This window comes from Pelodiscus sinensis, chromosome 3 (assembly GCF_052426305.1).
Source record: "Pelodiscus sinensis isolate ZL-2025 chromosome 3, ASM5242630v1, whole genome shotgun sequence".
In the NCBI taxonomy this organism is placed as follows: Eukaryota; Metazoa; Chordata; order Testudines; family Trionychidae; genus Pelodiscus; species Pelodiscus sinensis.
This window is the reverse complement of record NC_143054.1, coordinates 166,131,208-166,156,457: the sequence shown is the minus strand read 5'-3', so window position 1 is coordinate 166,156,457 and position 25,250 is coordinate 166,131,208. Positions and strand designations below refer to the sequence as shown.

The window sequence follows — 25,250 nt, the reverse complement described above, 5'->3', positions numbered from 1 at the left end:
GACAGTATCTATAGCAGTGATAATTTGGGCGCTCCTCCCAAATATAACCTCTGACATAACCTCTGTCTTCTTGAGATTTACAGTGAGTTCAAAATAGCGAGTAGATGTAGCAAAATGATCAAAAACCTCTGATGCATCCTTGACTGAAGGAGCCAACAATGCACAGTCATCAGCAAACAGGAGATCATGGATAGCTGTAGCGAACACTTTGGTTCAAGCCTGAAGTCTTTGGAGATTGATAATGCTGCATTGGTTCTGAATTAAATGGGTATGCCCAACTTGTAGTCCTGAAAGCATCTAACACAGGGGTGGTCAATAATTTTTGAAGAGGGGCCACTTCACAAATTTCTGAAGTGGCCCTGAACCACCCCAGTAGGGGAGGGGCCTTTGGCGGAAGGGGCTGGCCAGGACACTTCCTGTGTTCCCGCACCCACAGACCCTGATTGGCCTGAGGGTCAGGTAGCACATAAAGTCTTTGTCACCCCACCCCTGCCCTGCAAGGGGTACACAGTGCCTAGAGTAAACCACCAGCCCTCAACTTTAAGGACACCTATTTTCATATTGTGATCAAACCTGTCTACAGATGGTATCTCCGATTCCTGGTGGGATGGTCACTTTTACAGTTCACAGCTCTTTCATAGAATCATAGAATACTAGGACTGGAAGGGACCTCGAGAGGTCATCTAGTCCATTCCCCTGCCCTCATGGCAGGACCAAATACTGGCTTGACCATCCCCGATAGACATTTATCTAACCTACTCTTAAATATCTCCAGAGATGGGGATTCCACAACCTCCCTGGGCAATTTATTCCAGTGTTTAACTATCCTGACAGTTAGGAACTTTTTCCTAATGTCCAACCTAAACCTCCCTTGCTACAGTTTAAGCCCATTGCTTCTTGTTCTATCCTCAGAAGCCAAGATGAACAAGTTTTCTCCCTCCTCTTTATGACACCCTTTTAGATTCCTGAAAATGGCTATCATGTCCCCCCTCAGCCTTCTCTTTTCTAAACTAAACAAACCCAATTCTTTCAGCCTTCTTTCATAGGTCATGTTCTCTCAACCTTTAATCATTCTTGTTGATCTTCTCTGGACCCTCTCCAGTTTCTCCACATCTTTCTTGAAATGCAGTGCCCAGAACTGGACACAATACTCCAAATGAGGCCTAACCAGTGCAGAGTAGAGCGGAAGAATGACTTCTCGAGTCTTGCTCACCACACACCTCTTAATGCATCCCAGAATCATGTTTTCTTTTTTTGCAATAGCATCACACTGCTGACTCATATTCAGCTTGTGGTCCACTATAACCCCTAGATCCCTTTCTGCTGTACTCCTTCCCAGACAGTCGTTTCCCATTCTGTATGTGTGAAACTGATTGTTCCTTCCTAAGTGGTTTCCTTTAGGTTTCCTATGGCACCACAAGTGTTTACCAAATGTATGACAGTGATGGCTGCCTTCCTCAAGCATTGCGGGTTCTTACCTGGATGATTGGCTTCTGCAGGACTAGTCTTGTCAACAGGTGGAGGTGCATGTCACCTTTACCAGGGCCACTCTGGCTGGGCTGGGCCTGCTGCTCAACCCTGGAAAGTCAACTCTTATTTCCATGCAATGAATCAAATTAATTGGGGCTGTGCTCGACACCACCAGGGACTGGGCATTCCCACCAACCATCGATTCCTGGCATTATCCAAGCTTCTGAAGTCTCACTCTGGCATCCCGGTCACCATGGCCCGTACATGCCTCAAGCTCCTGGGTTACATGACAGCATGCACATATGTAGTTCCATTCATCCGGCTCCACCTGCAGCTGTCCAGTCTTGAGTAGTGTTCATGTACCATCTGGGACAGGACAGCATCAACCTGGTACTCATGGTACCCTGCCACATGACTCACACCGTGTTGGTGGCTAGACCCAGTGGTGCTGGTCAATATTCCCTTTCACCCCCAGCAGCTCCTGTGTCTCTGGTCATGTATGCATCCACTTTGGGGTGTAGGGCTCACCTAGGAGACCTCACTAATTAAGCAGAATGGTCGGCAGAGGAGCTGTTCCTCCATATCAGTGTACACAAGCTTTGAGCAGTTCATCTCGTGTGTCTGACCTTTCTGCCTCACCTTTGGAAACTCTGTGTGGTGGTCATGATATACAATAAAAAACACTATGTATTATATCAACAAACAGGGAGGAACCCGTTTGTTACCCCTTTGTCCGTGGAACTAGTGCATAGCCCATTCTATTTACTTGAAGGCATCGTACCTCCCAGGGGCCCAAAATTAGTGGGTGGATCACCTCACCCGACATTTTCTCACTCCTGAGTGGTCAGTGCAGCCAGATGTCTTCCATATTATTTTCCGAAAGCATGGGTTACTCCAGATAGACCTCTTCACTACCTGGGACAATCAGAAATACCTGCAATTCTGCTCGTTCTGGGGCTTCCAGTAGATGCAATGATCCCGTGGTGAACCAGCCTGCTGTACACTTTTCCCACGTTTCTTCTGGACCACAAAGTGTTCCTCAAGCTCTGCAGAGAGAGGGTGAACGTCATTGTGCTAGCTCTGTCTGGGCTTGTCAGCATCCCCACCTTCCTGCACTTGTTGGTACAACTGCCCATTCTGTTTCCTGTTCCTGGACCTCATCACACATGACCACAGTTGCCTCTACCACCCAGACCTGCACTCTCTCCATCTCATGGCGTGGTGGCTCCGTGGCTGAACCCTATCAAGCTAGCCTGCTCTAGGCTAGTCTATCAGGTCTTTCTCAGGAGTAGGAAGCCTTCCACTTGGCTCATGTATCTGGCTAAGTAAAAGTGATTCTCCTGTTGGTGTCTTTAGAATAACCTGGTTCTCTTGTCAGTCTCTATCCCCCAGATGATGGGAGTACCTGGTATCTCTGAAATATCAGGGCCTGGCAGCTTCCTCACTGGAGGTTCACCCAGCAGCTATTTCCACTTTCTACCCAGGAGAGGCTAATTGCTCAATCTTTGCAAGCCCTCTGGTTGGGCACTTTCTCAAGGGTATGAATAGCCTCCACCTGCCAATCTGGTTCCTGGTCTCTCCTTGGGTTCTCAGCGTGATCTTCTCAGTGCTCACAGGTCCCTGCTTTGAGCCCTTAGCAATGTGTTTGTTACTTTACCTTCCATGGACGGTGACTTTACAGGTCCCCTTCATTTCCACCAGATGGGTGTTGGTGTTCCACACCCTCACAGCGGAACCTTTGTGCACTGTCTTCCATAAAGACAAGGCTCAGCTTCGTCCTCACCCGTCTTTCCTCTCAAAGGTGGTCTCTACCTTCTACATGGGTCAGGACACTTTCCTTCCTGTTTTCTACCCTAAACCTCACCAGCCTTTGCGGGAACAGAGACTGCACTCACTGGGTGTCAGGTGGATTCTCGCATTCTGCATTGACAGGACTGAGTCTTTTTAAAAATCTTCACAGCTGTTTGTGGCAGTGGCGGACCAAATGAAGAGACTGCCAGTTTCATCACGGTGCATCTCCTCCTGGATTACGGTGTGCACCCGCATGTGCTGTGACCTCCCTAAGGTTTCCCTGCTGTCTCCCATGGTGCATTCTACATGAGTTCAGGCCTCTTCCGCCTCTTTTCTAGCCCATGTTCCTCTTCAGGAAATCTGTAAAACTGCAACATGGTCCTTAGTTCACATCTTTACGTTGCACTATAGCATCGTTCAACAGTCCAGATGTGGTGCTGCTTTTGGGGCCAGGGTATGAATTGACTCCTACCCTCCTCCTGGATAAGGGTTGTGAATCACCTAACTTGGAATGGATGTGAGCAAACATTCGAAGAAGAAAAAATAGTTACTCATCTTTGTAACTGTCGCTCTTTGAGATGCTTTGCTCATATCTATTCTCTACCCTCCCTCCTTTCCCATTGTCAGAGTAGCTGGAAAAAAGGAGCTAAGTGGTGGTTGGATCTACACGAACATATATAGTGCGCTGCACCAATGCCTCTTCAGGGGATTCCACAGCTCACCCAACGGGTAGCAGCTAGGGTAAAACTTTCTAGCAGTTGTACACGCAGTGCATGCACACTTCACTTGGAATAGATATGAGCAACACATCTCAAAGAACAATAGTTACAAACACCAGTAACTTTTTGTGAATAGCAGACACTCAAGTGGGATCCCTCTTGGTATAAAATATTGTGGGCTTAAAGAAAGGTGTTCTTCTTGAAGGGCCTTTGGCTCTGAATTCACTCATCTGCATGGGCTAAAACAGCTGAAATTAATTGACTTTTAAGATGTGTTGCAAAGCTGATTTCCTGATCCATGTTTTTGAAAGAATGTTGGAAGGTGACTATGATAAGGGACTGGTATTTGTGTCTATATTGTATGAGAAGCTGCAACCACAAGTAGGTTAACACAGTTCTGCTGATGAATACTGTATCGAGGCACAGTATGCAGTGCTGTAGCTGTGACAGTCCCAGGATATTAGACAGACCAAGCTTGGTGAGGTAATATCTTTTATTAGACCAACTTCTTTTGCTGAGGCCTAGTCTGTGCTACAGAGGTAGGTCAACACAAGACACACCAACCTAACTCTGTAAGCATCAGTAAAATGTAGCTCCCACTGATTTATCCACTAACCTTGCTTAATAACTCCAGAGCTTCAAGAGGTGTAGCACTTAAGTCGATGTAGGTTGATGCAGTGTCACTGTAGATACTGCACTACTTACATTACCTGCATGTCAACATAACTGAAGTTGATTTAATTTTGTAATGTAGACTTGCCTTTAGAGTAGAATTCAAGTTTGCACCTCCCCCAACTGTTTTCCCCACCCGTTTCATCCCATGACTGGAAGGGTGTTAACAGGCAACTTCACTTTGAATGTTCCTGTCACAGGGTGAGCACTCACTGACGCAGAGCCTTCTGCCGTCACTCCAGCTCTGGACTTGCGTCACTCTCAGACTGCAGTGTCCTCTTCAGGACACTGCCCTCTGGCAGTGCCCACTCCAGTGTCTCTCGGCCCACTTCCAGGTAGGTGTTTATCAGTCTCTGCACTCTGGGGTCCTCCCCAACCAGGGAACCCTAAATTGCCCTGTGCCCACCTTGCTGCAGTGACCCAATGCCAGTTGCCATCTAGCCCCTGCCACAGGGGCAAACTGCAGTCTGAAATGGCCACTCATCATTGACAAGGGGGAGTGGTGCCTCTTTCTAGCCTGGGGCTGTCTCCCTGCAGCCCAGTACACTCAGGCCTTACCTCTGGCCCTGAAGCCTGGGAGTGAGGCCAGGCCAACACTCCCCAGCTCTGCCTGCCTTTCCCCAACACTGCTTTGTCTCAGGAAACTCCCAGCTTCCTTGGTAGCCAGGTCCCTCCTGCTCCCCAGCTAGAGCAAGAGTCAGTCTCTGTCCTCTCTCCTGGAGCCCTTATTTATACAGCCTCCAGCTGGGCCCTAACTGTCAGTATTTGCCTCAGCCGTGGGGCTTTGCTCTCTCAGCCCTCACCCGGAGCTTGGTTTTACTCTTAAAGGGCCAATGCCCTGTCATAGTTCCCTTGAAATATGTGTTAACTACTTATGCTAAAAAATCTGTTCCCTCTGTGTTACTCCGAGGGCTTGTCTATGCTCCCGCTTTTATTGGTATAACTTTTGTCATTCAATGGTGTGAAAAACACACAGCCTTGAGCAACGTAAGTTACACTGAGAGAAGTGCTGGTGGACAGTGCTAAGTGTGTGGGAGAGTTTTTCTCACACTGCCACTTGTGGAGGTGTTTTTATTATGTCAGTGGGAGAATTCTCTCCAGTCAGCATAAGTGATCATACAGTGGCACAGCTGCTTTGGTACAGTTCTGCCAATTTGTGCTTGCTAATGTAGACATGGCCTGAGTGAGGGCAGATCTGCTCTTAAAATGCTGCATTGGTGCAGCTGTTCTGCTGTAGTTGTTTAATGAAGATGCTCTTCACCAATGGGAGAAAGTGCTAACATCAGTGTAACAACTCCACCTCCACCAGAGGAAATACCTATGTCAGCAAGAGAAGTCTCTCCAACATAACACTGTCTACACCAGCGCTTAAGTCAATATAGCTATATTGCTCTGGGGTGCAGATTTTTCACCAAGTAATTCTTGCTTGTATATCTGCAAAGTTACACCAAAGTAATTCTTACTTATATATCTGCCCTCAGTTTTCTATACCTGAAAAAGAGCTCCGTGTAACAACAGAAGTTGGTCTAGTAACAGCTTTTACTTCACTTCATAGAATTACAGAATATTTGGGTTCAAAGAGACCTCACGAGGTTATCCAGTCCAACCACCTGCTCAAAACAGGACCAACCCCAGCTAAATCATTTCAGACAGAGCTTTGTCAAGCCTGGCCTTAAAAACCTTAGAGAATGGAACTTCCACCACCTCCCTAGGTAACCCATTCCAGCGCTTTACCACTCTCCTAGGCTGTGTCTAGACTACATGCCTCTGTCGGCAGAGGCATGTAGATTAGACAGATCAGCAAAGGCAAATGAAGCCGCGATTTAAATGATCGCGGCTTCATTTACATTTACATGGCTGCCGCACTGAGCCAACAAACAGCTGATCAGCTGTTTGTCGGCTCGCGCGCTAGTCTGGACGTTCCCCCTGTCAACATCAAAGCCCTTTGTCAGCAGCCCCGTTATTCCTCGTGGAATGAGGTTTACCGGGGCTGCCGACAAAGGGCTTTGATGTCGACAGGGGGAACGTCCAGACTAGCGCGCGAGCCGACAAACAGCTGATCAGCTGTTTGTCGGCTCAGCGCAGCAGCCATGTAAATGTAAATGAAGCTGCGATCATTTAAATCGCGGCTTCATTTGCCTTTGCTGAACAAACAAATCTACATGCCTCTGCCGACAGAGGCATGTAGTTTAGACGTACCCCTAGTGAAATAGCTTTTCCTAATATCCAACCTATACCTGCAATTTGAGGCCACTGCTTCTTGTTCTGTCATCTGTCATGACTGAGAACAGCCTTGCTCCATCCTCTTTGGAACCCCTCTTCAAGTAATTGAAGGCTCCTATCAAACCCCCCCTCACTTTTCTGCAGACTAAATGAGCCCAGTTCCCTTAGCCTCTCCTCATCAGTCATGTGCCTCAGCCCCCAAATTATTTTTGTTGCTCTCTGCTGGACTTTCTCCAATTTCTCCATATCCTTTCTGTAGTGGGGGGCCCAAAACTGGACGCAGTATCCCATGTGTGGTCTCACTAGTGCCAAATAGAAGAGAATAATCACTTCCCTCAAACTGCTGGCAATCAATAAAGTAGGGAAATACAGTGTAGATGGGGCTACTAGAAGGTAGGTGCTTAACTGGTTGGATAAAAGTTCTCCGAGAGTAGTTATCAATGGTTCACAATCATGCTCTACTGGTGGAAAAAGTGGGGTTCCGTAGGGATCAGTTTTGGGATCATTTCTCTTCAATCTCTTCATCAACAATTTAGATAATGGCACAGAGAGTACACTTGTAAACGTTGTGGATGAAACAAAGCAGGGAGGGATTGCAAGTGCTTTGGGGAGGACAGAGTTATAATTCAAAATGATCTGGAAAAACTGGAGAAATGGTCTGAGGTAAATCAGGTAAAGTTCAATAAGGATACATGGAAAGTACTCTGGGAGGAACAGTCAGCTTCACACACATAGAATAGGGATATTAGCAGAAGTGTTGTAAGCAAGACGTAATTTTTCTGCTCTACTCTGTGCTGATTAGGCCTTAATTAGAGTATTGTATCTGGTTCTGGGCACCACATTTCAAGAAAGATGTGAAGAAATTGGAGATATTTAAGAGCAGGTTAGACTGTAAGGGATGATCTAACTGGTGCTTGGTCCTGCCATGAGGGCAGGGGACTGGACTTGATGACCTCTTGAGGTCCCTTCCAGTTCTAGTATTCTGTGGTTCTGCAATAATGCTCCCACTAATGTAGCTCAATACGCCATTAGCCTTCTTGGCAAGAAGCACACACTGTGGACTCATATCCAGCCTCTCAACCACTAATTTCCAGGTCCTTTTATGAAGAACTGTTCCTTAGCTAGTTAGTCCCAGCCTGCAGCGGTGCTTAGTATTCCTGCACTTGTCCTTGTTGAACCTCATCCAATTTGTTTTGGCCCAGTCATCCAATTTGTTTAGGGCACTCTGGACAGATTAAGGAGTTCAGTATAGAGAGACTCATCTGAAAAGAGACTTAGACAAGAGCCTATTTCCTAAGGTCTGTGGGTACCTTGTTACTGGACTGTAAGTTACACAACTAGTTAAAGTTGTTAATGGATATGTGTGTTGTATCTTGTCCTTAGCTCAGGGATACTGGTACTGTGGGGGGCCAGAGGGCCATGGCACCATCATTTTTTATGACCTAAGTGTGAGCAAGGGGGGAAGGGCTAGAGAGAAGGGAGAGGGGAGCTCGAGGAGAAGAGAAGCATGAGAGTGTGGCCTTCGGAGGAAGGAGAAGTACAGGATGGGGCTTCAGGCATAGGTTCTAGAACTGGGGATCTGAAGAGGGTGGCATCTTGAAGTAGTTTCCATTATATACAAGGATTCTCAGATTGGTTCAGTGGCTCTCAGAACCCCACTATACAAATTGTGGCAGTACTCCTGGCTTCAGAGGAAGGGGCGGTCCCTGGTTGCTCCCCTCCCATTTTTAGGGAGCTTCTGCCACTTCTGCCTCAGCAAATCATCATTCTGAATTCTTTGAGATTGGTAGCAATTGATCCACATTGCCTCTCACCATTGGTAATTTCTTCAGTTAATTTCTGTGAGGTGTTTGTAATAATCTTTGAGACCAGCCAAGTCCTGTATCCTCTCTCAGAGATGTGTGATTGTACAAGCTAGTGTGTGGTTTCATGCAACTTTTTAAAGTAAGTACCACCATTATGGCCAAGTATTGTCAGCACTTTATTTAAGGAAGAAAAATGTGTAAGAGTTCCCTTGCCTCAACATTGGGAAGATTGAACTCTGCTGCCGGACTTCCTTTTTTGGAAAGTCTACCACAAAGTGAATATTATCCCAATCTAAATCATAATGAATAATAATAATAATAATAATTATAGATGATTTTCTTATCTGTACTTCCATTCACTGAAGAGATTCTTTGTTAGGAAGAGAGTCAGGTTAAGAGATTTAGTGTCATTTTCTTTTTTACCCTTCCTGAAGAAAGATGAGGGTCCACATTTTTTTTTCATATGCATGGTCTGTACCTCTTTTTCCTATGATGCGCTTCTGCAGTAACATGTGTTCTTATGAACATAAGGCTAAATTATTGTAACTAAACAGTTGACAGCAGGACAGCTCCACTAGTCCAACTTGCTTAGAATGCAGCAGCATATTTTAATAACTGGTTTGAGCAATCACAATCATACTAGCTCCGCCCTGTAACTGTGGACAAAGTGGGAGTTTGGGTTTTTTGTTAGCATTCTTTGATTTTAAATAGTAAACAACACCGAATTGGATTATATTCTCTGAGCCTCACTGGGGCAGCTATATGTATTCTGATACCATCGCCCTTTTAGGTGTCCTATTGCAACCACTCAGGTCATAAGAGGTCATATGGTGTGCAAAATTCTTCCTTCTGCAATAGCCAACCCAGCTCATCTCTCCCTACATTTTAACAAAAACTCCAATTCCTTTACTACAGATAAGCGTTTTTACAGTAGCAACTCTGATATACAGTTAACACCCCGCAAACACATTTCTTTCTCCTTTTTATATCGAAACTCCTCAAGTGATCGTTCTGTGTGAATTTTGAAATGTTTCATTCCATTTTTATTATGATGTACAGCGCCTTATGAGCATTGATGGGGAAGATATGTTAAAACCACAATTATTTTACCTGAAAATAATCATTGTTTTGTACCATTTATATTACTTGATTTATAGCTTAAGAAAGGGGAATTTAAGAGTTAGGATTTTTTCATCAGTTACATTAATACTGTGGGAATGGAAATATATTTAAGTTCAGCACTTAATGGTCAATATTGATATATGGAAATTTAGGAGTAATTAAATAAAAATGTATCTAAACCTCAGATCACATTAGTGCTGATGATGAGAAACTGGATCTCTAGTGAAAAGTTATTAGCAGAAACACTGATGGCTAATATTTGCTCTCTTGCCTGAGGAGCCAGTTATAGTTAAAAGGAAAAGTAGCATTAAGGTTGGTGGAAGTTGGAACTGGCACTGTTTTGCTTTTCATGCTTTGCCAAAAAGAGTGAAGATGAAACGGGCTTTCTCAGGTTTATCCAGTGAATGTCTTGTGCACCCTGATATTATAAGCAAAGATATCCTGAGTTCTAGCTCAAGCAGCATGCTTAAGTTTCCTTGTCTGGGCGGCAGATGGATGATTTTGCCCCCGTTAGGAGGGAATCTCTGAACACCACCACCCATCTCCTTCTCTTGAGAGTGGTGGTCATGGAACCCCCACTTTTTAGGACAGTGCATCCCATGCCTTCCATTTGATGGGGTCTTCTGATCCCTTCTCTGAAATGACTCTTCCAAACCCATTCTCCACCAGTGATCTGTGCAGAAGGACTGAACCTTTATCTGAACTAGGGATGTTAACAGGTCACCTTACTGGATGATGCCGGGGCTGCTCTGGCTGGGCTGCAACATGGCTGTGATGTGAAAGAGGGCCACTGCAGCCCAGCTGGGCTGGAGCGGCCTCCTACTTGTAGGGCCCTGCTTAATCGGTGAACTGGTTAAACAGGATTTTACATCCCTAAACTTCACTGGGGGTACACGAGTTCTCCTCTTTGTTCTTCTTGAGGTCATATGCTGGCAGTTTTTCCTCCCTACTCTGCATTGCCTTCTCTGATTTTTCAGCATGCTGTGCCTGCAGTACCAAACACTGACTTCTATCCAGGGAGTCTTCATTTTCTCTGATGCAACACAGAGTGGATATTTGGGCAGCTAGTCCTTTAATCTGCTTTTCCAATATGAAGACCAGATTACATGTCATACAGATGAAGTCACCTGTATCCCGAGGGAAAGACAAACATGGCACATCCCGTTTAGATCACAACAGCTGATTGCACGCTATCCATATTGTCTTCCTTCTAGGATCTTCTTTAGATGTCGTATTTACTGCTCAGAATCCTAAATCCCAAAAACTCTGTGGTAAAGATTAGGTGATCCTAGCATCAAAGCACACCTCCTGCTGCATGAGAAGATAAACCACCGCAGCCCCTAGCATTCCTGCTAATCTGACCTAAGGGAATCTTGCTTCCCAATCCCCAAACTGTCAAGTTGGTAAATAAGACACATTTTAGCCTACTGAGCTAACCCTTACCATAAGGATTTGTAAAGAATTCATGGATTACATAGTTTAGTATTGAGCTTGAGACATGGCCACAAATAGAGAGGGGTCTGACCCAAAACTCCACATCTGAACTTTATAATTCTGTGACGTAAAGCCAAGAGAGAGAACAGGTAATGCTGTTACAGTCTATAGGGCCCCGAAGTAATGTGGAATCCTAATAATAAATAAGGGAACTTTCTTCTGTTTTTGCCTTAGTACTGACCTGCCATTTCTAAAATCCCATGAGAAAAGCATCTCTGAAGCCAGGGGTGGGCAAAAGGGCTTCTGTGGGCTGAATCCGGCCCACCAAGCTGCTTGATCCAGCCCGCGGAGGTCCTGCCACTCCCCTACTCCCAGGCTAATTAGTGTCTGGGAGCAGGGGGAAGTGTGTGAAGTCTCCTCCTGCCCTGCCACTGCCCTGCAAGGAGTGTGCGAAGCTTAGAAGCGCCGTGTGCTTCTAGCAGGGCGAGAGGAGAATTTGCACATTCTCCTTGCCTCCAAGCCCTGATTGGCCTGGGGGCAGGGAGAGCATGCAAAGTCTCCTCCCACCCTGCGAGGGGTGTGGCGCTTTTAAGTGCCACATGCTCCTTGCAGGACAGGGGCAGGGTGGGAGGAGCATGTGGAATTTCCTCCCACCCTGCAAGGGGCTCGGCACTAAGTCAACTGTCAGCTGCTGCAGTTCAGAACAGCTGGTGGTTCTCTCTGAGAGCAGTGGGGGGCAAAGACTTCACATGCTCCCCCACTTCCAGACCAATCAGAATCTGTGGGTGGGGAAGCACGGAAGTATCCTGGCCTTGACCCTTCTGCCTGAGGTCCCACCCCTTCTGGGGCGGCCCGGGGACACTTCAAAAATTTCTGAAGTGGCCCCTAGTCAAAAGTTATTGCCCACCGCTGTCTTAAGAGGTCCCTTCTACTTGCCTAACTTTGTATAGCACTTTGAAATCATTTTGTTTTTATTTCCAATGAGTAATGGAATTATCAATTTCAATGCCAGTAATTGCTGTACTATTTTTGTATGTTTAATCTGTTATGAGTAATATTAAGAGCATCCGACAAGAGAGCAATAAAAATAATGTTGAAAAAATACAATAAACTCTAGTCTGTGCAAGCAACTTTTATTTATGTTCATGGGAGTTTCATGCAAACTTTGAAGGAAAACTAGACCCATTAGGTTCATTTGTTTTGTTTTGTTTTAAAGTACTTCTATCGTTAGAATAAAATTAAGAGCCAGAGAATAGAGTGACACTGTCATCTATTTAATTTGAATGTTTTCTTCTTTGTTGTTATAATAATAACCCATGAGAAGCTGAGAAATATAATTAATCTTACATTCGGATTTTGTTTCCACCTGGCAACTGCTATGTATTACTGCATCTCTAGTGCTTCTGTAGTCAACATAGCTTCTATTTCCTTGTGACATTTATGTTGTTCTCCCTGGTGCATCAGCTTTGGATAACTGTTGCAGCTGTTAACCCAGTATTGGTATCTTTAAGATATGGTAATGTTCCACCGCAGAAAAGACTGACAAAGAGTTAAGTGTTTTTCTACCCTTTTGTGCTATTTCATGATTGAAGATTATGTCTTGCTGAGACGAGACAGTTTTTTTTCTTTCCTAATTACGATCTTTCCTGAAATAGAACATTGCATATTCGTCCAAGGAAGCTTTTGTACATTGAGTGTAAACAAGTAAGCCTTGTAATGATGAGAAGAGAAATAATTGCATGTATTTGTCTATGTAGTGCTTAACTGCTGCGTTAAAGCATGCTATATGGTTGTTTTTAATTTGTGAATGTATTGCTACTTTATCTATATATAGTGAAAGCTTTGTTATCCAGCACTCATGGGGAATGCCAGTTCCTGATTAATTGAATGTGTCAGATATTCAAGCAAAGGGTTAGGCAACTCATGACAGATTGAGGGGGAAGGAGGCTCCTGCTGATGACATCATCTGGCAGTGCTGCAATGCTGGTCAACAACATTTTCCAGTTAACAAAGTGGCAGATAATAAAGCTTTCATTTTAGGGCACAGAAAGGAAATACCAATATATCCTTTTTCTGATAGCAACTTCACAGGTATGACACCAAATGCTTTATACCAGTGTTCCCTTATTCCATTAGTATTGTATTTGGTAACTGGTAACATCCATGACTGTACATTAATATTGATAATTTCTTCTAACGATTGCTCTTTGTCCTCTTTTCTGATGTGTGCCATGCCACTCCTCCTGCTCAATAGATTCCTGAGAATCTCATCCATTGATCACCACAGCAAGCCAAAACTTACATCTGCACTAGAGCATATCTTCTAGAAAGTTATACAGTCTGGCTTTATAGACAGTGATGGAGAATCTGTTGCATCCGTAGATATGTTCTTATAATCGTTAAATGTTCATTGTTAAAAATGTGCACCTTATTTCTTGTCTGAATTTCTCTAGCTGCAGCTTCCAACCATTCAATCTCACTATGCCTTTTTTTTGCTAGATAGAAGGAACAATCTAAAGGTACATGTAGCCTCTGATGAAGTTACTACTTAACCTTCCCTTGCATAAGCTTAGTAGACTGAGGTTCTTTGGTCTCTTACTATAACAAATATTTTCCAGAACTCAGATAATTTTCCTTGCTCTTTCTGAGCCGTTTTTAATTTTGCAGTATTTTAAAAAGTATATTCCAATAATGGTCTCACTGATGCTTCAGACAGAAATAATACCACCTTCCTACTCCTATTTGATATTCCCCTACTATTATAACTGAGGATCATGTTTGCTTCCATAGCAATAGGTTTGCACTGGAAGCCCCTTTCTTTGTCAGTGTATGCAAGTCTACAGTCCTTCATCCTGCAAGTGCAACCTACGTTCTTTGCTCCTAGATGTGTGACCTTGTATTTGGCTGTTTTAAAACACATATTCAAATGAACCCATCTTACCAAAGCATCAGCCTATTCCCATTATTATTTATCACTCCCAGACTGTGTGACATCTCCCAGTTTTATTTTAAGTGCACACCTTGTAGCATTTGTGATGTTCTTATTATCTGTGGACCAAAACCTAAAAGTTGACAAGCACACCTGTTTTAGTGGAAGCTCCTATTTTCAATGGGAGGATCAGCACTTAATATGTGGTTGCTAGCATTTGTCAGACAGATGGAAATAATGGTGGGAGAGCAAAGCAACCAGAGGAACTGTCCAAGAGAACAGGAATATAAGCAATGAATCGACTGGTCGACTATCCAATAAGCAAAAGCAAAAGCTTATTGGATAGTCGACACACTACGTTGACTAGTTGCTCCCCTCCCCCCTTGCTGCCTCTATCAGAAAGAGGCAGCGGGGAAGTGGGGGAAAGAGGAGGGGATGCTGGAGGGAGCCGGATTATTCACTTTAGCAAAATAAAAATAGAGACCTACTCACTACAATACTGACCTTCTGTGGTTTGGCAAATTCTTTGGTTCATCACTCGTTAGTTCCTGAGGGTGCTGATCTAGATGGTTCAACCTGTATTTGTTTATGTCTGCCTTTTCTCACTTAAATATTTAGTATGGGAGTTTTGTTGGATCCTTGACTATTTTGGTATGTTCAAAGGAGTGCATTATTCTTCTATGTTTGGGTACAAAATTGCTACCGGTTTTTGGGGGGGGTTTTCAGCTGTGGACTTTTCTATAGTGATCCATGTCACCCCAGTCTGAAATTTGCTCTATTTGGGGTTACATCTGAAGGCCATGTGGAAACTTCAATTAATGCAAATTGTGGCTGCCCACTCTGCATATTACTAAAGATTTGTGCTCCATAGTCTGTTGGTTAATTTCCAAGAGTAGTTGAAGGTGTCGGTTTTTCTCTGTAAAGCTACTGTGTTATGGATTTTGTCACTTTTGAGACAACTGTAAAATTGGTGAAGTTCCATAGTATTAAGTCCACCCTCACAGTTCTGACAGGATGTAATAACGGGAAGGTTTCTGGGGGCACCGCTGAAAGAGTTAATTCAGGGCGACTTGCTTGAAAATCGGGTTACTTACAGCCCAAGATGGGGGCCCTCCATCATAAAGCACACAAAACCAGTCACAAAAAGCCTTACTGGCTAGCAAGGAATCATATAAACAATCCCCTTAGATACTCTAGTTCTCCAGTGCCACCATCAGTACTACTCCCTATATGGATGAGACATTATGAAAACCAATCTCACCACATTCAAAAGGGTTCTTCTTATCCCACAGAACCAGCCCACATTCCCACACCAGTTTATAATTCATATCTTACTCTGTTAGCCAATCCTTAAGAATCTACGGATTGAGAGGGAGGGAAAAAAGGAGGATTAAAATTGTTAAAGGAATCAAATACATACACCAGTTGCAAAGTTATTGGTGTAGGCTTGTAACAGAGGTGGAATAATATGCTGTTTTAAGTGAAGTCTCTGGAATAGATCCTCTGTTAGGATGGGTCATGAGTCCTTTCAAGCTTCAGTTCATAACAAAGATGATCCAGAAATGATGACATGCTAGACTGAAGACAAATGGAAGGAATCCTCAAGGCCCTTTTTGTAACTTTGACCATGTACAGGGAGTTGTTCTCACTGTGTGAAGTTAGTCACATGAGAAAATTCACCTGTCCATGCATGAGTCTGTCCTTTTTAGGCAGACGCCATGGCCTGCATTCCAGATTGAAGATTTGCAGGAAAGTCCATTCAATGTAGTTGGGTGCCTCCCATGCTTCATTGTTCGATGGATGTTCCTTGATGGACCAATCAACCTGAATACCCTTTCCCACATATGATGGCTAGCTATTCTGTGGGTGTTACTCCAGAGGCTGACATTTGAAATCTAGATGCACAGCTAATGTGCATATCTTCAAGTACAAAAATTGTATGTGCATACAAGTAGTATAAACAGAATCAGTGCATTATAGGCTTTCTATAGACATCTCACTTGGTCTATTTTGTACAAGATTTGGTGCAAACCTATAATAGTGGTTGCAACAATGATTTGTATGTTCATATTATAATTCAATAACATCAAATTGGGGGACCTATTTTATTACTGCTGTGTTTTATTGTATATTTTGGATGAAAGTGCTGTTGTATTGAATTAATTGGACATTTGGTATTTTGCCTTGATTTTACAGTAACAAATAAAGTAAAGGGTTAACTTTAACGTGGTAAAAAACCTCACAAGACTGGGTGACTGGGCAACTACTGAACGATGAAATTCAGTTTTAATAAATGCAAAGAAATGCACGTTGGAAACATAATCCCAACTATACATATAAAATGATGGTGTCTACATTAGCTATTTCCACTCAAGAGAGAAATCTTGGAGTCATAGTGACTGTTCTCTGAAAACATCCACTCGATGTGCAGTGGCAATCAGAAAAGCAAGCAGAATATTGGGAATCATTAAGAAAGGGATAGATAATAAGACAGAAAATATCATATTGCCTCTATATAAATCCATGGTACACCCACATCTTGAATATTGCGTGTAGATGTAGTCACTTCATCTCAAAAAAGATATTTTGGAATTGGAAAAGGTTCAAAAAAGGGCAACAAAAATGATTAAACGTATGAAATGGCTGCCATGTGAGGGGAGATTACTAAGACTTGGACTTTGCAGCTTGAAAGAGAGCCGATTAAGGGGAGAGAAAATAAGTAAGTGTTATTTATTCCTCATAACACAGAAGTCACCCAATGAAATTAATAGGCAGCAGATTTAAAACAAAAGGAAATATTTTTTCACACAACACACAGTCAACCTGTGAAGCTCTCTGCTAGAGGATGCTGTGAAGGCCAAGACTGTAACAGGGTTCAAAAAATAACTAGATGAATGAAGAGAGATAGTATCCCTAATCTCTATTAGCCAGATCCTGGGAATGGGTGACAGGATGGATCACTTGATGGTTACCTCTTTTGTCCATTTCCCCTGGGGCACTAGGCATTGGCCACTGCTGGAAGACAGAATATGGGGCTAGATGGACCTTTGGTCTGACCCAGTGTGGCTGTTCTTACGCTACAGTCATACGTTCTTAAATAAGAAATTGAAGTATCTCACCAATTAAAAAAACAAAGCAAGTGGCATTCTAGCAGCAATGGATAGATTGTGTTAGTAATTCCTCTGTCTTATAACCTCTCTCTGTTCTAATTCCGCTGCATTTTAGCCCTCTGTGAAAATACAATTTCTCTGGGAATAAGAATAGCATCTGCAGTTATGCTAGGTAGGACAAAAATGTACAACGGCTATTAGCCTTCTTGCCTCGGGCATAAGATGATCACCAGCTAGGGCAGTGGTTTTCAAACGTTTTTTTCTGATGACCCAAGTGAAGAAAATTGTTGATGCCTGAGATCCAGCAGAGCTGGGGCTAAGGACTTTGGGGTGCAGGAGATAGTGTAGGGCTGGGGCAGTGAGTAGGGGTGCAGAGGTGAGGGCAGTGGTGTGGGGCTGGAGATGATGGGTTCACGGTGGATCTTTGGACTGGGGTAGGGGTTGAGGTACAGGACAGGGTCAGGGCTCATGATGCATGCTATGATATGGAGCTGTGGATGAGGGATTTAGGGTGCAGGAGACTCAGGGTTTGGAAGGGTTCAGGGCTGGAGCAGGGGATTGGGACACAGGGTTGGGGCACGGACTTACTTCTCGTGGCTTCTTGTCAGCAGGGATTTGAAGGCAGGCTTCCTGCCTGTCTTGACACCTTGGACCAGGTTGTGCCCCAGAAGAGGCCAGCAACAGATCTGGTTTCTAGGCGGAGGCAAGCAAGCAACAATGCACAGCACTCACCTGGAGGTACTGACCCTCCCCAGCTCCCATAACTGCTCAGTGAGAGTGTGGAGCGAGTGCTCTGGTGAAGGGCAGTGTGGGGAGCCCCATGCTTTTGCTGCCTAGGAGCTGAACCTGCTGCTGACCACTTCCAGGGCACAGGATGGTATCAGAACAAGTAGGGATTGGCCAAAGGTTTTCAGAGTGTGGGCTGTGACCAAGCCTTAGCTGGCCACCTGGGTCCCTGCGTGCTGAGCAATGCGACCCAGTGCCTTACATTTTGTGACCCAATACTGGATCACAACCCACACTTTGAAAACCACTGAGCGAGGGTGAAGAAAAAATGTTTCCCCCTCCAAATTGGCTCACACAATGGGTCAGGTGTAAACAGGGGCTGGTTTTATTTATTACTCACCTTTCCCTGAAATGGATGGTATAAGCCAATGCCATAGGAAGGATACCAGACTAGAAGGATTATTGCTCTGTGCTTTCTGGCAATTCTTATGAGGGATTTTTTTGCTGTCTAAAATAAAACAAGTGTCATGACGTTTTTAAATACTGGCTAACTTTGAAATGCATTGTTCTTCTTCAGCTGCTTGCTCATGTCCATACCATGTAGGTGTGCACATGCTGCATGCACAGATGTGGAGCTTTTTTCCCCCAGCAGTACCTGTTGAGCCAGCCAGGAAGCCCCCTGGAGTGGTGCCACTATATCAGCCTTGCTGGCCTCCCACCACTCAGTTCCTTCTTACCGCCTGTGAGGGTAGTTGGAGGGTCTCTGACTTCTCTTCAGCCTTTGTGTACATAGTTGTAGAGTTATTTTACTGTTTTAGTACTTAGTAGATAATTAGTAGATAGTTGTTAGCAGTGGGAGTTCCCACTTTGTGTCTCCCTTCTGGGGAGGGGATGCCGGGGCTGCACGGGTTCAAGCCTTGCTCCAAGTGCTTGACGGCTATGCCCTGCAGCGATCCCCACGACACTTGCTTAAAGTGGCTGGGGGAAGGCCACCTTGCATTTATAAGATTTGCTGGGGCTTTAAGCCCAGAACTGAGAAGGTGAAAGATTCCAGACTCAAGTTCCTCTTGATAGAATTGTCTCTCCAACCTCTGACACTGGCGTCGGTACCGGTGGTGCAGAGCGCACTGGGATTGGTGCATGAGACTGTGAGGGCACCAAGGCTCTTGGTGGCACTGTCTAGGACCATCCTGTCCCAGCACGGCTCCCAATTGCCGGTGCCCAAGAAGAAGAGGATGTGTTGTGTGATGTCCCCCTTGAAGCATGGGCATAGAGTGCAGCACCTGGAGGGCCACTCTGAAGTCCTGTTGCCTCCCCCTCCCCCCAGCACCTCGATGCTCCTGCGCCGCCCAGGTACCAGGTGAGCTCATTACGGGGTGTGAGTCTGGCACAGGATATACCCTTGGATGATGTCCAGCAGCTGGGCCAGTGGGTACATCTGGGGAAAAAAGCTCCAACATTTATGCACACGGAGCACGCACACACCTACATGGAATGGACATGAACAACACATCTTGGTGAACAACAGTTACAAGAGGTAAGTATCTGGTTTTTTTCTAATACGGTCTTAATAAATCAGTCCTACCAATGATAGTGGTCAGGGAGTATTGTCAACACTCTGATTTCTTCTGGGACATCACACTTGAACTAAAGAGATGTTTCTTATATTCTAGTGAAGTTATTTCCCCCACTCCATCCCCCAGCCAGATGTACAAAGCAAGTGAAAATGCTATCTGTTGGGAGCCAACCAGAGTGTTGGTGGATCTATTTACGCTGCATGAAACCCTAGTGAAGTTTGGTGATTTTTTTTTCTCTTGTAGCTTACTGTTCACCAAACTAAAGCTTGAACGGGTGCATAAAGGACCTGAAGAAGCTCTAGTGACCTGTCGACACATGATGCATATGTGGCAGATGGTATATAACTTTTCACAGTACAGGTAAGTTTCTTATGTGCAGTCTGACAAATTTGAACTTTGAAACGGATATATGATTAGCTACCTTAATTTGCAAATTATTCTGCAGAAAAGCAACAAATAATACAGATTTTAAAAATACATAGTAAAGCCAAAACATGGAGTTATTTATATATATATAATCCCAGCCTTCCTAAAAATAAGGATTTCAGGTTAAAGAATTACTTTTTGGCCAAGATTTTCAAAGTTAGTAATCTAAATCAATACTTCCCTGGCCTGTTTCTAAAATTCCAAGCACTCACCAGCTCAGTGGAGCTATGTTGTTTTACGCTAGCAAAGAATATAGTCCCACATTTTTTTCCCCAAGAAAAAGGAAAAATATTGAGCTTGCAAAAATTGCTAAATTCATTCTCTTATCACACAAGCCTTCCACTTTGTGTCACTTTCAGTGTCATTGGTACTTCTTAGCACATATTATCCCACCACTGAATTAAGACTGTAACCTTCAGAAAGGATACTGGGGAAGAGGGGTAAATTGCTAAGAGTTTGCTGGCCTCCGCAATTTATATATGTGTTTACATACACTTTATAAAAAAAAATGTGTACATGAACATATCTGCTTAAATGTGTACCTTCCTTGAGGGATTATTAGAAATTGCCTGCAGAGTTAACTCACCAGCAATAAAAATAGTCCAAAAAAGTGGTCATTAGAAAGCGAATAGAAGAATGGACTCTGACTTGTTGGGATCATTATTCTCCACAAGCCTCAGCCTGTATGGGTCTGATCCTCAATAAATTATCTTTATTCATGCAAATGGTCTCATTGAAATGAAACTTGATGGCTTTTTCACAAGTATTTCACACTGTTTCCTGTATGTCCTTGTGTTAGTCCAACTGCTACAGGGTTGGCTGAGAGCTTTAAAAATATGGATAGGATTTTCAAAAGTGTCTAAGGGATTTGAGCATTAACCCTTTGAAAAATCCCTGCCCACATTACTAGGCATCAAGTCTTGATTTGAAGATGTGAAGAGATGAAGAATCCACTGCTTCCATTGGTAGTTTGTTCCAACTCATTGTTTCTTAAAATAATGTGACTTATTTCTAATTTGGATTTCTCTAGCTCTAGCTTGCAGCCATGGGTTCTTGTGTGTACCTTTCTCTGCTAAATGAAATATCACTTTGGTACATAGTTTTGTCTTCCCAGGAAGGCACCTATGTATCTTGATCAAATCACCTCTTGATCATCTTTTTGATAAACCAAACAGATTGAGCTTTTAAAATCTCTCACTGTAAGGCCACGTTTCTCAAAGTGGTCCGCAGATCCACTCTGAGAAACCTGCTAACTGGCTGCTGCAGTTTGTTTATTTACCGTCGCCGCAGCGATGGTGCCTTGCAGCTCCCATTAGCTCCGGTTCACTGTTTGCAGCCAAGGGGAGCAGTGTGGGCCAGTCCTGCCGCTTCAGAGACCATTGTAGGGAACGAGGCAGGCTGCGTGTTCCAGGTCAAGGTCCTCTCAGGGTTGGCAGTGCCAGCGGGTCAAGCGGGGTCAAGAGGCTGGCACGGGAGATGTGGCTCATGCCCCACCCACAGCTTGTCCAGCTGTGAAGAACAAAGAGAAGGGCAGTCACCCCAGGAGACACAGTGCATGAAGACAGCCCTCATCTCTGAGCCAACACCAAAAGGTCTCGGGTCAGACAGAAGCGATGTGCTTCAAGCCGGACCATCTGATGCCTGGACAGGGCTTCTTCCTGCAGGGGCACAGATGTCCAGGGGGGAGCCTCGCTACCCCTTCATCCCAGGGACAAGCAGGCATGGGACGGTGACAGCCAGGTCGGGAGCCTACGGGAAGGAGTGGGGGTGACGGGGCAGCTCAGTTTCCCTCCGTGCCGCACACACACCAGGTCCAGCAGTGGTGGCGTCCCGCGGGAAGAGGACTTGTATCCCTGCCTTCTGGAGGAAATGGTGTTGGGAAAGATGTGTGTGAGTGGCAGACACTGCTTGCTGTGGAGGGTGCTACTGGGGTTCCCTCCACTTCTCCCTCCCGGGACTGGTGTCCTCCCTCATGCCACGCTTGCCTGGGAGCGGATTCTGCCCTTGAAATGATCAGTTGGCAGATGTGTGGTAAGAAATGAGCAGAACCACCTTCACTATGAACCAAATCCTCATGCTAACATCAAGTCTCAATTGATGCAGAGAAGCAGTGGTGTGTGCCCTTCATGTGATCTTGTAATGGGCTGGAGGGTTTGTGAAGCAGAAAATCCTCTGGCCCTGATTCTTGACAGTAACAAAGGTCCTGTGAACTGATCTGCGGAGACCCTTCACAGGATCCAACGTTAATGAAATAAATTAGAGCTGACAAAGCCCTATTAGAGCATCTTCTCTATCCCTTCCCTGCCTAAGCAAGACTGCTTCCTACAGTAAGTATCCTTGTCATTTTACACGACACTTTCTTTAGTCTAAAGGGATGTTTTAGCATGAATAATTTTCAGAGCTTTTGGAGAAAAATCAGCAGAACTCTTTCTCCAATACACTTCAGTAGCCACTGCCCTGTACTGAATGGTACAACTGACAAATCTAATGGCTATTTGACTGGATTACTGTATGTTTTGGAGTCCTAATTCTCCATCAGTGGCTGCCTAACACTGTTTTGTTTCTTTACAGTAGCTCTGAGGAAGAAAGCAGTGTGACTGAAGTGCCTATGGTCAAAAAGCACAATGGGATGCATCTTTCTCTTCCTGATGCTCATGATACTGACTCTGGTGAGGAAAATAATAATTTAAAAATCCCTTCTCCTTTCCCCAACCAAATGCATACTTTCATAAGGGAGAGAAAGTGGTGTTTTCTAGTGTTCTGGGCATTTGGCTGGGAGTCAGGCATTTTGAAGTCTGTTCTTTATTCTGCAGTTGGCTTGCTGTGTGACCAGGGCAAGTCATTTCGCTTATCTCTGCTTTGGTTTCCTCATCTTTAAATGTACGTAATATTTGCCTCTTTTGGTACAGTTTGTTGATGTCTATAAATGAAAAATGCTAAATAAGAGCATTTGTTTCTGTTAGTACTAGTAGATAAAACCCCATACTATTGCATGGTGGTGTAATTTATAAAATTGTGTATTTTTTTTAAAAGGGGGAGGGTGTTAAGAATTTAAGAACTAGATGGTAACAGATAACATATCCCATTGATGATTCAACCTGGTGAGAGTCTGGGAAAAAAAAAAGGTCTCAGCCATGCTTATCACTGTTTCCATCACAGGCTTAACAGACATTCTAGACTCCAGAGTGATGTTTGGGGTTATTGTCTGTAATGAGAGTGTGCTGGGAGATTTGTATTAATTTGTGACGATGGCAAATGATGCGTGCATACTGCCATGAGGAACTATTGTGAATGCTGGTTGTGGTGTCTGGGTGATTTGTGTCTAGAACAGAGATGGGCAAACTGCAGCTGCAGGATCGTTCTTGGATTTGTTCTTGTCAAGGGTGAAAGCTGAACAAGAGGCAACTAGGAGAACGAAATGTCCAAGAGCAGTCTTGCACCTGAGTTGCTAGCTTGTGTATTTCACTGCCCTAAGTTACCTTGTTCTGCCGCTTTCCACGAGCTGGTCAGGCAGGGAAGTTTGGGGCTTTCTTCACCTACCCTTTCCCACCGCTCCGCACGCTCTTCAAGCGGGAAGCCAGACTGGTGCTCCAGCCTCATGGCTGCACAGCAACCACCAGGCTGGACTGGCAGCACGGGCTCCCCGCTGTGTGGAGGAGGGAGGGGTCTGAGCTCCCCTTTCCCCACCCTACTGGAGGAACAGCCGTGCAGTGACATGCTGGCTGGTGGCTTTCCCTGCTGCTACCATTGGCTGGCCAATGGGAGCAACGGGGGTGCAAAGGTAAGATTCTCCCCTCATGCCCAGACCCCAATACCCGTCAGTCACTCCCCTCCCCCTGCACTCTGTTTGCTCCTGCACCCTCCCTCCTGGCCACATACTGCACCCTCCCTTGCTCTTGTTAACTCCCACCAGACACCCTACTCCCAGCCTTCTTCAGCACCCTATCTCCCACCCAGACCTCACACCCTCACCCCCACCTACAGCCCACCTCCTGCCCAGATCCTGCACCCCTATCTCTATCCCACACACTTCCTGCACCCCCATCCCTATCCCACTCTCTGGCAGTTCTGTCCCGCACTGAATCCCTCATTTTTAGCCCAGCCCAGAGCCTAGGGAGGCCCACAAAATCCACTAATCCTGGAATCCCAGAAGAATTAATCTGGCCTGAGGCCTTGAACCTCAGTCGTCCCGTGGCCCCCCGCCCCTCCCCACCGGGGCTGAAGCGCCAGAGGAGTGAGGTGTTTCAGTTGGGGGCCACATCAGTGAGAGTTGGGTTTTTTTGGAAAGGGTTCTTTTGCTTCTGACTTGTGTGGTTCCCAACTGATTTTTCTGTGGGTCAGTGGCCCTCAGCCCAGAAGAGGTTCCCTACTCCTGCCATAAATAAATAAAATATTGAAACCTTTTATTCTGGACACAAATTAATATTTTACTTTATTTAAAATTAAGTTTGATAAACTAACACAAGAAAGTTAAAACGCTTAATTTGTTTAATCATTTAAATTAAACCTTTCTCCCTGGCTGCAGCATAGCAAAATGGCTTGGGCATAATTATGTAATTAATGGTGAGTTTCCATTAGCAACTGGGTTCCATGGAAAGGTTTGCATTGAGCCAGGCAGCGGTCCATGGGCCAAAAAGTTTGAGAACCACTGCTCTAAGAGGGTACGTCTACACTACAGCGCTAATTCGAACTAACTTAGTTCGAATTAGTTAATTCGAAGCTAATTCGAACTAACGCGTCTAAAACTAAAAACTAGTTCGAATTAGCGTTTTGCTAATTCGAACTAGCATGTCCACATTAAGTGGACCCTGAACCGGGCTTAAGGATGGCCGGAAGCAGTGCCGGCAGGGCATCAGAGGAGGACTTAGAGCGTGGAGATGCTGTCTCAGGCTAGCCGAGGGCTGCGCTTAAAGGGTCCCGACCCCCACCCCGGACAGACAGTTCTCAGGGGTGCCCTGCTTGCAAAGCAGTCCTAGCTTGGAGTGCCCGGAGTGCCCACACTGGGCACATCACAGCACTCGGCCATCAGCCCGGCTGCACTTGCCGCAGGCTGCCATCTGGGGAGAGGGGGTAATTGGGGGGCTGCAGGAGAGCTTCCACCCCCAGAAGCACGCAGAGCCAGCCCAGTCCTCCCCATCGGGGGCGCGTACCCCATTCCTCGCTCACCTCCTTCCACTTACCCTTCCCTAGCCCCTTTTCTTGATGTACAAAATAAAGGACAATTGTGTTCAAAAATGGAATCTGTC

General features: G+C 44.9%; 1 protein-coding gene across 2 annotated transcripts in view; it reads left to right on the top strand.

Annotated features, from left to right (window-relative positions):
* Positions 1-25,250, top strand: part of TTC7A (tetratricopeptide repeat domain 7A) — a 229,535-nt gene that overhangs the window by 132,626 nt on the left and 71,659 nt on the right. For both annotated transcript variants that reach the window (XM_006125491.5, XM_075925403.2), the window contains 2 exons: positions 19,822-19,938; positions 22,576-22,673. In XM_006125491.5, the coding sequence (XP_006125553.3) occupies positions 19,822-19,938; positions 22,576-22,673 (215 nt within the window). The remainder of the gene's footprint in view (positions 1-19,821; positions 19,939-22,575; positions 22,674-25,250) is intronic.